Genomic DNA, 12,732 nt, shown 5'->3' with positions numbered 1-12,732 from the left:
CGGAAGCTAGTAGCAGCAGTAAGGTTATCAAAGTATGATTGATAGAAGTATCTATATTTGTACTAATTTCCTGTAATTGAGAGATGCCTCAGATTCTAACATGAGAGGAATTTGTTGCAGAATCTCTCCATGTCTGGTTTAGGCTTGAGGTATTCCTCCGTTGCAGGGCTGAGCATGTCTGTGTATCTAACTGCAGCAGATCCCATGGGAGCCATAGGCAGCCAAATGGAAGCTATAGATGTCTTGCCTGCCTACAGCCTGTCATGACTAATACATAAGTCAGGGGACACCTAATCCCCTCTACCATATTATATGTTGGCAAGATGGTGGAAGGCCTTTGTTGAAGCAGGAGTTATGACTACTTTTATTATCATAGTTCTCATGGGCAGAAAGCAGCTACTAGCCCTTATAAGGTTTTACAGTCTTCTAAAACCCCAGTTATAAAGTTGCTTTAAAAATCCACAGTGGTTTTGTTCTGAAAGACTTAAAAAGTCTAAGGGCATTCTAGCATTGCAGCATTCATGGCACAGATCCAAATGATATTGCCTTTTCCATTAATTTAATGTTCAACCTGCATTTCTAGAAATAAAGCTCAGTTCCCTTGTTTTGCAATACTGTATTGTACGTTTCCTATGCTTTTGTAATGACCTTGAGATGACATTGTTTTGCCTGCTACACCTTGTTTCTTCTGATGGTGTGGTTTATTTTGTGCATACACTGGGCAGATGATTATTGGAATAAGACATGAAGACTTCTACAAGTAATCTACTAGACAACCAAGAATATATAATTTGTCATTATGTGAAAATGTCTTATTGATGGGTACTGAACTGTTTCTGAATTCATGGAGTGAATTGTTTGAAACAAAGTGGGTTGCTTGGTATACTGAGTTGTAGATGAACTCTTTTCTTTTAAAAACAATTTTTTCCTCTTTTTTGTGACCACATGAATAGCTTGTATGAACTTTTCTTCAGCATGGTGTTAAACTGTGATAATACACCAGGACTGGGGTTATACACAATGTTAACAGTACAGCCTAAAGCTTCATATTCATTAAAAATAGATCTCTGCACCATGAGATTATCTGGCAATATGTATCATGATCTGGATCAAGTGTAAACAATCAATTTAATTTCTGACTAATTAGCTAAAGTACATGATACAGAGTGCTTTATGTTGGCTATATGAGCGACACATTGTATGCAGTATGTTATAAGGTTTGCCAGGATGAAGTTACTACTATAAAATTTTGAACCTGTTTGAGCCATTAAGAGTGGGTTTGCACTATGTTGTGCTTCACATCATGCAGGCATGGTGCTTTTGATCTAAATTCTCTAAAACTGTCACATTGTGAAACAGCATGACGACCTAAAGGTGCTTGTGTGACTAGCAGGCATCATGCTTTATTTTGCTTTATCATTTCAAAGGATCCAGTTAAGAAGGTAGTTAGGAGTATCTCAGCCAAAACATTACAAAAGCATACAGAGTTCTCTGTATTATTCTCTACCTTTTGACCCCTGTGCTTTTGCTTCCTACTATGTGCTGGTGTGTACACACTTCTCCCAAGTCACTGCATTTCAAAAGCACTGAATGTATATGTTACTTTGGAGTATAAGTGAAACTGCTGAGGAATCCCCGTTTTAATGAAAATAGTTTGAACTTTTCATAACCCAAGATTTCAGACAATTACGGTTTCCCTTGTAAAAGGTCAATCTGTGTGAAGAAATATTACTGTTGGCTGGAGTAGAGCAGCACATAGGAGCTGACCTAAAAAACTTATGGAGAACAATGGTTCTGAAGGGGCTTGGCCTCAACCTTGCAGATTTTGGAGCCTCACTTAAGAAATCAAGACGAGCAAATACTCGTATAACACAACAGTTGACAACAGTCGTTGGTTTGACAGCAATCTGTGGTTGATTAGGCTTCCAGCTGGTAGAAACATGCACTTAGGGCTGTATAGTACTGTATTAAAAGGAAGTGTTAAAAACATGATGCATCCTGCCTACAAAGACCTCACCAAACTCAATGCATTTGGAAGTAATGATAACTAAACTATGACTCTAGCACCAGCCTCCATTTTAGTTCTAGAGTTTTTTAGCCCTAAACATGATCTGGTACCATAGCTTGGTCAGCATATCACCTTTTCCCAGCTTCTTTATATGGAAGCCTCACCATTTTCCCCTCTCCTTTCTCCACTTCTGGGATTGCTACCTTCTCCTTCCAGTCCTTCCAGAATAGGAGTCTCAGTAGTGAGGACCCCAGGGCAGTATTCCTGGCTAGAATCAATTAACTCCAGTTCTGACCAGCCCTGCTCAGCATTCACAGCTTGAGCAGTTTATTCTTTCCTTGCTGCCTTTTGCTTGCGTACGAGCATCTGCACCTGAAGTGCTATACAGGAACATGTATTGCAGTAATTCTCAGCTAGCAAGGTGTGCTGATAATACTGACGAAGTCCATTTTATCAGCATTGTTTATACTCCAATCTGAGTAAATCAGGCACAGGTGGAAGAAAAATGTTGATGATTGGATCGTGTCTCTGCTAGAAGCTGTGCCAGCACACATGTGCCAGGGAGGAATCAGACCTTTGCACTCTTTCAGAGCTCTGTAGGCAGAAGCCTACAGTTGTCTTTGTACTTCATTGCTCTAAAACCAGTACTTGCCATTCTTCACCTCGGTTCTTGCTTTACTTAGTTCTGTGTGATATTTTGTTCAGATGTCGCATCGAGGTAGGTCTGGTAGTAACATGCATTCTCAGGCAGCTGCAGAGCACAGCTAGGGATTGACTTTGCTAAAATGCACTGCACCAAAACTTTGCAAAGATACAACCTTCATCAGTCTCTGGTTGCAGAAGTAGTATTTTTTTGCCTTTGTAAAGCCTGGCATGTTTTCAAAGCACTTATTCCCTCAGCACCCACTTCAATGTATTTTAACTGTGACTATGCATGCAGAGCAACTCAGGAATAAGTATTTAGATGCCACTCATTGAGTCCACAATGCAGTTAGCTGACTTTTTACTTCTTGGAATAAATGAACCCTGCGCAATAATAAATTTGCAAGTTTTTCTTGTTTTCAAGGGCTTTTTTTGGCAGAAATGTAATTTGTTGAGAGGATCAAAAATTTATTATGTTTACTTTTCACACTATATTCTGGGTCTTAGTTCATTGTAAAAGTGTTTTTACTCATTTGAGCATTTCTTAAACATTTTGTTCCATTGACTCTTCTGTAAATAATAGGGGGGTTTATTAGCAATATTTGTAACATTAGTAGTTGCAGGACTACAGATATAAATTTAAAATATATCTGTATGTTAGTAAGTTAATTAGGAAGCTGTAGGCAATGTTGCTTAAACAGCTTTTTGCATGTAACTCAGATTCTTATGGAGAAAAAAAATATTTCAGATAGCTTTCTTGAGGAGGGAGGTACTTACATTATTATTTCCTGAAAAATGAATCATCATTTGGGTTTTTTTTTTTGTTCAAGTCACCTTTTGCACAGCAGCTGTCACTTAGAAAATAAGCCAGCCCCACTATGTTCCACTTAACTTTTGTCTGTCTAATGTGTATCTCTGCATAGGCTAGTTAGCATTTACAAACTCTGAACTCTCAGTCATTCAAAATTAAAATAGCAACTTGTTTGTCCATAGTTGCAGTACAAGTCACTTTATGTGCAGTGAAAGCATGTATTTTTTCAATAACAGCTGTAGAGATGCATTTCTGGGCTGGTAAATTGGCTAGCTTTGTCACTCTGTACGCAATATTTCAGTTGTATTTCCAGTGAAATTTTTTTCATACCTTTCAAAGCAACAACAATAGGAACATGACACTGGTGAACCACTAATGCTTAGGGGGGAAATCTTGGTGCTGCTGCAGCACAAAAGATTAAGTGAATTGATGAATGTGTAACAAAGCAAAAAAGTCTTTGGTACAGCCAGGAATTCAAATCTACAGGTCGAAACTCATGTTTCTGTAGAAATTATAGGACTTAGGGCCACCTGAAAGGCCTTGTCATACCAGGACTTTATTTAATTGCATGGGTTATTAAGGCTGAGTCAAGTTCCAAATGTATGTATTAAAAAAATATGCAAATATCTCTTCTGAAGGGAACTGCAACTATGCTTTTAACTACAGTGCAGTCTTTCATGCAGTGACACAGTTGTAAGAGCTGTTTTCATTCTGAGACAGGTGTCGGTGAGATTGAAGCTCTGCTTTTTCCTCCTTCGAAAGTGCAGGGTGCCATGCAAGGCAGCAAGTATTTTTCCAAGTCATAAAAGGGCTAGAGGTTTTTCCTTGTTACTTAATTTTAAGGAATTAACTTTTGTCTGTATAGATACAAATGAAGGTATTGGAACTTAGCTGAAAAGAGCTGTGCTGAACACTGCCTCTTTCCTGCTTGGAAATTCTACTAAGAGGTTTTATGAGCTTTCTGCACCAATCCTGCAGCAAAGAGGAAGCAGCAAATAATGATTTCCCATCTCAGTTCACCAATTTAAGGTCTAAAGAAAGGTTTGATGATTAAGCTTGAATTTTGTTCTCACAAGATTAATCCTTACTTTAGGGAGTAATTCCATTTACATGAGTAAGATTACTCACGTGAGTAACCAGCTACAGAATTTGCCTGTAGTACTGTGATTGCCTAGGGGGAAGTACAAGCAACTCTGCAATTAAAATTACAGAAAGAGGTCTGACCTTTTCTTTTTTCTTTTTTTTTTTTCCTAAGTATATATATATATATATATATATGCCTACTGTTTCATTGACAAGTGACAATGGCTTTTGCATTCTGAGGTGTTACTAGCAGCATCACAAAATGGCTTTTCTTTAAAAAGAAAGAAATAATAAATGCTAGAGCCTTATTGTGAAAGATAGAAAAAGGAGGATCTCTGATGAGGAGTTTTAACTTCAAGGCACCTTAGGATTTCTTTATGTGCATCACATCAGTGGAAAATTCCTTCATTCATTTGAGAAGATCAACAGTTGTAACTTTCACGTTTGGCTGATGTGACATCAATGACTGGCTGGGACTGCCAGCATTCCAAAAAGGATATCGTCCTCATCTGCAGCCATTCAGGGCGGTGGGGTGGAGCCTGCAGCACAAGCTGAAACATTTACAGGTGCATAAGTAGGTAGGGAAGGGCACAGGTGATGCACCTGTCTCAGGAAAGGAGCACTAGCACAGGTGTGTCATAACTTATCAGCTGCCTGTGTTAGAGCATGAGCTCCTTTGATCCACAAACGCACTCTCCACCACGCTGCAGCCCACAATTTCCAAATATTGGTCAAGAACCTCCAGAGATGAGTATCTACTATGAGAACTTTTTCCATCCACAGAACATCCCTAGTCCACAGCGACCGAGCACCTTTGAGACAACGGATTACAACACCACTCCCAATCCTTATCTCTGGCTAAATGGACCTTCCATTACCCCACCACCATATCTCCCAGGACCCAATGCTAGTCCCTTCATTCCTCAGTCTTACGGGATGCAAAGGCAGCTCTTACCTAACATGCACGGCTTGGGAGGAACTGACCTTGGCTGGCTTCCTCTCCCATCCCAAGAAGAGCTCATGAAGTTGGTTAGACCACCTTACTCCTACTCTGCACTTATTGCCATGGCTATCCATGGAGCACCTGAAAAGCGGCTGACTCTCAGTCAGATCTACCAGTATGTGGCTGACAACTTCCCATTTTATAACAAAAGCAAAGCTGGCTGGCAGAACTCCATACGGCACAACTTGTCTCTCAACGACTGCTTCAAGAAGGTGCCCCGAGATGAAGATGATCCAGGTATAGACCTCTCCCTCTCCCCCCCCCCCCCCCCCCAATTAAACCTAATTAATTTTAAAACACCTAATACATTTTAAAGAGACATAATAGGCTAGATACAGGACATACATAGTAGCTCTTCTATTTTCATAGGTCTGAATTAGAAGGCAGCTATGCATAGTTGAGGTCTGAATCAGTGTTGCTGTTAAACCTCTGCAGGGAAGGGGATTCTCCACTGCTCTAGGTCTTCCTGAGAATGGATCAATGTGCTGAGCATGAGGCTCAGCAAGCATAGGAGAAGTCTAACTGAGCAAGTCACATTCAAAACCCATTTGGTGTAATGCATATGACTTATGTTGAACTTAACTGGGAATTAATGGAAAGGGGATAAGGCAAATTCAGATTTGTCAAAGAAATCAGTAGCTTTAGGGAGTCAACAATAATTCTCAAGAGGCGAGCAGGCTGCTTTGATTTTGTTTGTTTCAAATAGCATTTTTCTTGGAATCACACCTCTGCTGTTTCTAACTCCTTGGCTGATATGCTGTCAGATTGTTCCTTTATTTATTGTTTTCTATCAATAGCTGTTAAGAGCCATAGGGAGCATTTAAAAAACATTCAACTATGCTGCCACAGAGGGCCAAAAATCTGGTTCTGTCTTGTTAGAAATCTATCCTACCCCACTGAATCTGGAGGAGCAGCCCAGTATGGGATTTGATTACTCCCTGCTGTAAATTCAGAGGACCAGCCATGTACTGAAAACTTTCTTCCCTCACCAAGAAAAGAAAAGAAAACATAAAGCCCTCCCACTGGCTCCATTTGTAGTTTTACCTGTGTGAAGAGTCAGGGCTAAAGGATATAGCCCAAAACTTTACACTTCTTTCTGAATTCAACAGACTTCTGCTTTTGTGTGATTAAAAAATACATATGTTTTTTGCTCATGCAATTGTTCTGTTTCTGTGAAATGAGAGAAACATTGTAAAGCCCTAGAAGACTGCTCTTTTCAGTCTGTGTGCATATTTTTAAACTAAAAATGTGATTTTGTCCCCTTTGACAGGAAAAGGGAATTACTGGACTCTGGACCCGAACTGTGAAAAGATGTTTGACAATGGAAACTTTCGCAGGAAGAGGAAAAGGAAGTCTGACATTGGGGCTAGTGCTGCCACTCTTGCATCTGAGAAATCAGAGGATAGTGCACTGGCTGGCAGCCCCAAAGCTGTAGAGCATCAGGATATCTTGGAAAACTCATCACCTGGGACTGACAATTCACCTGAGAAAGGATCTCCATCTCCATCTTCCAGTAGCCCATGCCTCAGTAACTTCCTCTCCAGTATGACTGCATATGTTAATGGCTCTAACTCAGGGAGCCGTTCAGTGCCTTTAGGACTCAACTCTGAACCCATTGACAAAATGGGACAGAATATGGTAGGCTTTAACTCCTACTCTCCAATCTCTAATATCCCCAGTCATGGTGTGGGAGAGTGGTCCAATTCCATGCCTTCTAGCCACCTTGGTTACAGCAACTCTGTGCTCAACCAGTTTAACAGCCATTTTTACAGCAGTATCAGCACAAACAACATGCTGTATTCCAGGGAAGGAACAGAGGTTTAAATGAAGGATTCTAAGACACCCAAGTATAGCTATTTATGAGAGGAAATGATCTGTGGGCAGATGATTAGTGTTAGCCTGTTGTCTTTCGGACCCCCACTGCATCCTACCTTCTGACAGCCACAAACTTGTTACCCATTATAATTATTCAAATCACAAACACTCCACATTCGGCAGCTCCACTTAAAAAATCAGGGATCATAACAGCAAGAGTAGTGAAGAGTTTTCCTGAGACACTGTGCTTGTATTGCCACTAACCATGGTCCTCTACAGACATCCTTGAGAAGTTACTGTTTGCCTTAGGCATGAAGCTTTTTCTGGCATGGTACTAATATTGCTATGCTTTTAAAGTGCTAAAATAAATGTGGTTATATCTCTAAATATCCTCTCTTGCTGATATAGGCTGCCTGTACTAGACATTCTTTAGCAAGTTCTTATTTGACCAAAGCTATTCTGAGACACTGAAGGATCTTTAATAAAAACTACTGTATAGCGAGTAACAACCAACACTTGAATGGTGAGTGCTGTCTTTGGTTTTCTCTCATACTAGTGCATATATTGTCTAAATTTTGATCCCCTTTCAACCCCAAGGGGAATATGGCTATGAAGGAAACTAGCATCATCATGGACACAACAGTCATTCTGAAACTGAAGGGAGGCATAACAAAATCTAATGGAATTGTCTTCTGCTGGTGCAGTTGGATCTTAGTGTTTTCAATTCTAATTACAGGGTCAATTTTTTTTGGTTTTTTTTGGCCTTACACACACAATTCTATTCACATAAGGAAAACAGGATTTGTCCTGAACATATACACAGATATATTTACTACATGTGTTTTCTAAGAAGAAAACACTTTTGTTCTATGTCAACATTCTACATGAATCATTTCTACTGACTAAAGAATTTGAATATTGGGGGGTGGGGGGGAGGAAGGGGAGGTAGAAAGTTTAACTGCCTCTGAGTTTCAATTCCAAAGGCTGGATCTTTCAAAGTATCAATTGCAGATATTGTTAAAAGTCCCTGTACTGTATTTTTTTTCATTTTGTAGAAGTCCATGCTGTTTGTCCTTGTGTAAATATTAGAAATAATGCTTATTTTTCCTACACTCTACTGTAGCCACAAACAAAATTTCAAAATATATATATTTTTTCAAACCAAGACTTGAGTCAGGTTCCACGTTTATGTAGACTAATGTCTCAAACTGGATAGCCTGCAGCATACATAGATAGACAGCAAGTTTAACTGTTCACATCTGGGCACTGACCAGACTTTTGGAATGACAGAAAATGCATTATAATAGATACCATTTTGTCTTCATTTTTTTTTTAACTCTACATGGGTATAGTTTTGTTACAGGCCACTCCAGAATAATTTTTAATAAAGTATTTGTATAGAAGAGTGTGTACCTGTGTGCGTGTACTATATTACTTACATCTTTAAAAGTCTCCTTAATAGTTTGACTTGAGCAATTTGCGTGAGGAAAGAGCAGTATAATAGTCACAGAAGGTCAGAGACTGAGATAGCATATGTCTAGGCAATCAAAATTTGCATGCCTGAGGAACATAATTGGCTGCTATTATGCAAAATACTATCACTAAATAAAAATAATCCTTAGAGTCTCCCTGCTGGAGCTAAGTGGTGCTAATAATTTAAAATTTCAGAAACCAGACTATATTTTCACATGCCAATTGGCCAATATGACTACAATCTTTTCTGTATTCTTATTTATTATTTTGGTGTTTTATGTTTAAACTTTTTCGCTGTCAAGGCTGCCCTGACTATTCATAGTTTTGTACCCACTACGATAAGTTCTCACTTGGGAGATGAAACCTACCTACACTGCTAACATTGTTGCTTAAGAAAAAAAATAAAATTACATTCTGGTGGTGTCCTTCTGCTATGACTATAAATTTCTCTGAAGTCAGGCACATGCTGAGGCCTGAGCTCTAACTCCTGCCCCCAGAATTTTACAGCCCTTCCAAGAATCTCAGCCCCATAGGTTGGCCATAATATGCCCTGCAACTCAGCAGCTGGCAGCATTTGTTATAGAGAGACTTGCTTATGGCACAACTAAGAAACGCATTCAATCAGTGCTGTTATGTCTTGGATTCAGCAAACATCCAACAAATTGTCCAGAAATATAGTTCCTGTGGAGTATATGGTTCACAAAACTGAGAGGAAATTGATTTTTTTAGTACTGAAATGGAAAATGTTCCATTATGGACTTACAGAGCAAAAGTGTGGGGAAAAATAAGGTGCAAATTATACTAAGAAGAATGATGTTGCTAAACAACAGCAGACAGTAAAAAGCAACTCCTTTGTCACTCAGAATTTTGTTTGACTCTCCTAGTTTCCAGTCCCAAATAATAAAAGGAAATCCATACAGGTATGCAAAAAGACAAGAGTTTGTGTCTCATTGCATCCCAGATGCTGTCAACCAAATAGCGCTTTTGTCTTATGCATAATGAGGAAGTGCTGCCAAAATGCCAGTTCTTCACAGACAAAGGTAAGTTTTCCACTGGGTTCCCTAACCACAGAGATTAACTAGCTCCCCTGCAACCATTCACCTGGCTTGACACATCAGCTCTGTTGGTGAAGCTGGTGTTCAAGGAGGAGTGGAAAGATGATTGCATACAATGTAATCCTATTTCTCCTCAAAACAGAACTACTTTGTAATGAAACAAATTAGGAGGCCTCTTCTTCATCTGTATTTTTGTGTTTTTCAGAGAGAATTGGTTTTGATAACCAGCCATATTGATACATTCCTGGAGTCACTGCACATCAGTCTAGCACCTGCCAGGAAACTTAACTACTATTCTTACATGAGCAACAGCGCTGCTCTGTTGAAGGTAATGCTCCTATTCGTGTATCTTACCAAGACAGTAAACATATGGCTTTTGGAGGAAAAAGCGTCTGGTTTTTAGGGGTAGGTTTTTGGCTTTTTGTTGTTGTTTTTAAGTATGCTATTAAAGAAGCAGTTAAACTAGGACCTCTAACTAAAATATATTTAAAACATTGCTGATCTGTACAGACCTATAGTCTGATTTACAAACATACTTACTGACTGATACTGCTTGAAAAGTGAATTTGGCTACAAGAAGTCCGAGTAGCTTTGTCTGTAAAGATTCTCGATTATTTCATTCTTTGAGTGTATTTCATGCTGAGATGCAGCTACCTTCACATACCACTGTGGACACTGTGTTCCAGGACTCTGCAGTTATTTGTTCCTGGTTTAAATGTTGAGTTAACTCTTAAAGGCTGCTCCCATCTTACCACAAACACATCCAGCCCTAATGTGGTCAGAATAGGTTACTGCTTGCTTTCCTTCTGCCACAGTAAAACTGCAAATATTAGAAGCCTTCACTGGCCGGCAGTGTGTCTTGACTAATGATAAATGAGTAGTGAGTTCCTACATAAGTCTGAGGTATACTGCTGCTGAATCCCTGGGGCTGCTTCACTGTCATTGACCTCGTTAGAAACACCTTCCCTGGGTTCTTATTCCACAGTTTCCTGGTTCCGTGTCCTGGGTCTGCAGCAGTGGAGTCTGTGACTCTTCAGCCCTGGCTCTAGTACCAGGGAGGGTGTTGAAACCCAAACCACGTTAGCAATTTGGGGTTTCACAGCAGAGATCTGGGCAACCAGGGATCCCTTGTACCACAGCCTCAGGGTTGTTCCACCTAGTCATGGGATCAGTTGCAAACCATGGAGTCCTGCAATACAAGGTGCTACTTTAGCTGAGAACACAGAGCTTTCGGGGTCCTTCATACCCCAGCAGTCCAGGTAGAGCCCCATCTGCAACTCAAGAAATTCTGCTAAACCTGTTACTCTGTGAACAAAATGTTTTGTAATCAACAATCTTTACATACAAAAAAACCCCAACCAAACAAAAAGACCCACTAGATTTAAGCAAAATGAAGCCACAACAAGGTAACATAAATGTGAGACTCACTCATCTGCCAAATCCAAACCAGTTTGTTGATCAGATAATTGCAGGCAGCTTAGAAGAGTACAGAGGAGCAACATTAGATGCAAAGTTTGCACTAATGATGAGGATACAATGGAGAGCTCTTAGCAGGAAGATCTGCTAAATCTCTTGTTACAGTCAATATGCAGGAAATGTAATTATTTTGCATGGCAACTTACTCTGTGCTTCATGTTTATTTTAAGGGCCAAGCTTATTGTGGAGCTTTTTACTGGATTAGGCAAAGTAGTCAAAGATCATTCTATGCTGGTACTTTATTAGTGGTAATGGTTTGCCTAGATTATGAATGCAGGGTTTAATATTAATTTTGAAGCTGCTGCTTCACTGTTCTGGCTGCATGTGAAATTTCCACCACTCAGCACCCTCTCCTGTAGGTGGTTAGTGCCTTTCGCATCTTGATAACTCTACCTGCACAAATGCTTAAGTCATCATTTCTTACTTTGATTCAGTCAGAGTGAACCAGGCTCAAGAAAAATGCTACTAAGACTTGCTAACCTTAACCTAAATAGTTTGTGCTGAATCAGTTTTGTGGTGATTATGATAAGAGACTTCTGTGTGCAGATGCATTGTACTTTGTGACAGACTGCAGGGCTGGGGAACAGAACCTTCCCCATTTCATCAGTGGCAAGTGGCAACCAGCACACACTGCCCTGTGAAACCATTTTGTAAGAGAGAGGAAAAATTTGGTGTGGCTACTGCAAACCATGGTTGCTTTCTGTAAACAATGGGAGACTTCTAAATCACACACTAAAAAAATCTGAAATGCTGCAGACTCTTCATGCAGTGATGAACACTCTTTCAGTGCTCGGTAAACAATTAGCAATATAAATGTCTGATTATTGTTTACCTAGTTTTCCAAATGTAGTATGACCTTCTTAGTTCTTTGATCATGTATGAAACAATATTTGAAAAAGAAACTGCAGGACACTATGCAAAATACCATTAAAAGAGTTTGCAAATACCTTAAGTTTCATTCATACCTGTCTTATAAAGCAAACATCTAAGATTGTAATATTCTTACAAAGTGGAAGAAGAATAAAGCTAGACCACAGGGCTTAAAGATTTGTATTTAACTTGTAAGATTCTGGAATGCCTGACCTTCCAGATGATAAACTGATGAGAGCTTAAATGTTACTTCTTGTTCAAAGATGACACCAAGAGGCGTGGTGAAGGTATCTGTAAAGGAAAATTACATTCCAGTCCTGCCAGTATTCTCCAATAAATAGCAATGGGGATTTTGCCAGATACATTCTGAATTACAATGCAATAACCTTTCTCTTGTGATGGGATACATTATGAAATTCTTCACTGTTTAGTAGTGTCAATAGTTTCTTTGTTGCTTCATGTGAAAACATTCCCAGGTGAGGAAACTAACGAACTT

At 39.5% G+C, this 12,732-nt stretch overlaps 1 protein-coding gene across 1 annotated transcript; it reads left to right on the top strand.

The window, feature by feature from the left end:
• Positions 1 to 4,999: 4,999 nt before the first annotated feature.
• On the top strand, positions 5,000 to 8,091 carry FOXI1 (forkhead box I1). The gene is made up of 2 exons (XM_029998099.2): positions 5,000 to 5,784; positions 6,818 to 8,091. The coding sequence occupies exons 1-2, from the start codon at positions 5,211 to 5,213 to the stop codon at positions 7,369 to 7,371; spliced, it is 1,128 nt and encodes a 375-aa protein (XP_029853959.1). The 5' UTR covers positions 5,000 to 5,210; the 3' UTR covers positions 7,372 to 8,091.
• Positions 8,092 to 12,732: the final 4,641 nt, after the last annotated feature.

The sequence above is a fragment of the Aquila chrysaetos genome, chromosome 22 (assembly GCF_900496995.4).
Source record: "Aquila chrysaetos chrysaetos chromosome 22, bAquChr1.4, whole genome shotgun sequence".
In the NCBI taxonomy this organism is placed as follows: Eukaryota; Metazoa; Chordata; class Aves; order Accipitriformes; family Accipitridae; genus Aquila; species Aquila chrysaetos.
The sequence above is the reverse complement of the archived record's forward strand: the minus strand, read 5'-3'. Positions and strand labels throughout refer to the sequence as shown.

Excerpts from the sequence above, each read along its gene's own strand:
- FOXI1 (XM_029998099.2), top strand. The coding sequence starts at position 5,211 with ATGAGCTCCTTTGATCCACAAACGCACTCTCCACCACGCTGCAGCCCA. Across the intron at positions 5,785-6,817 it reads CCGAGATGAAGATGATCCAG|GAAAAGGGAATTACTGGACT; the intron begins GTATAGACCTCT and ends CCCCTTTGACAG.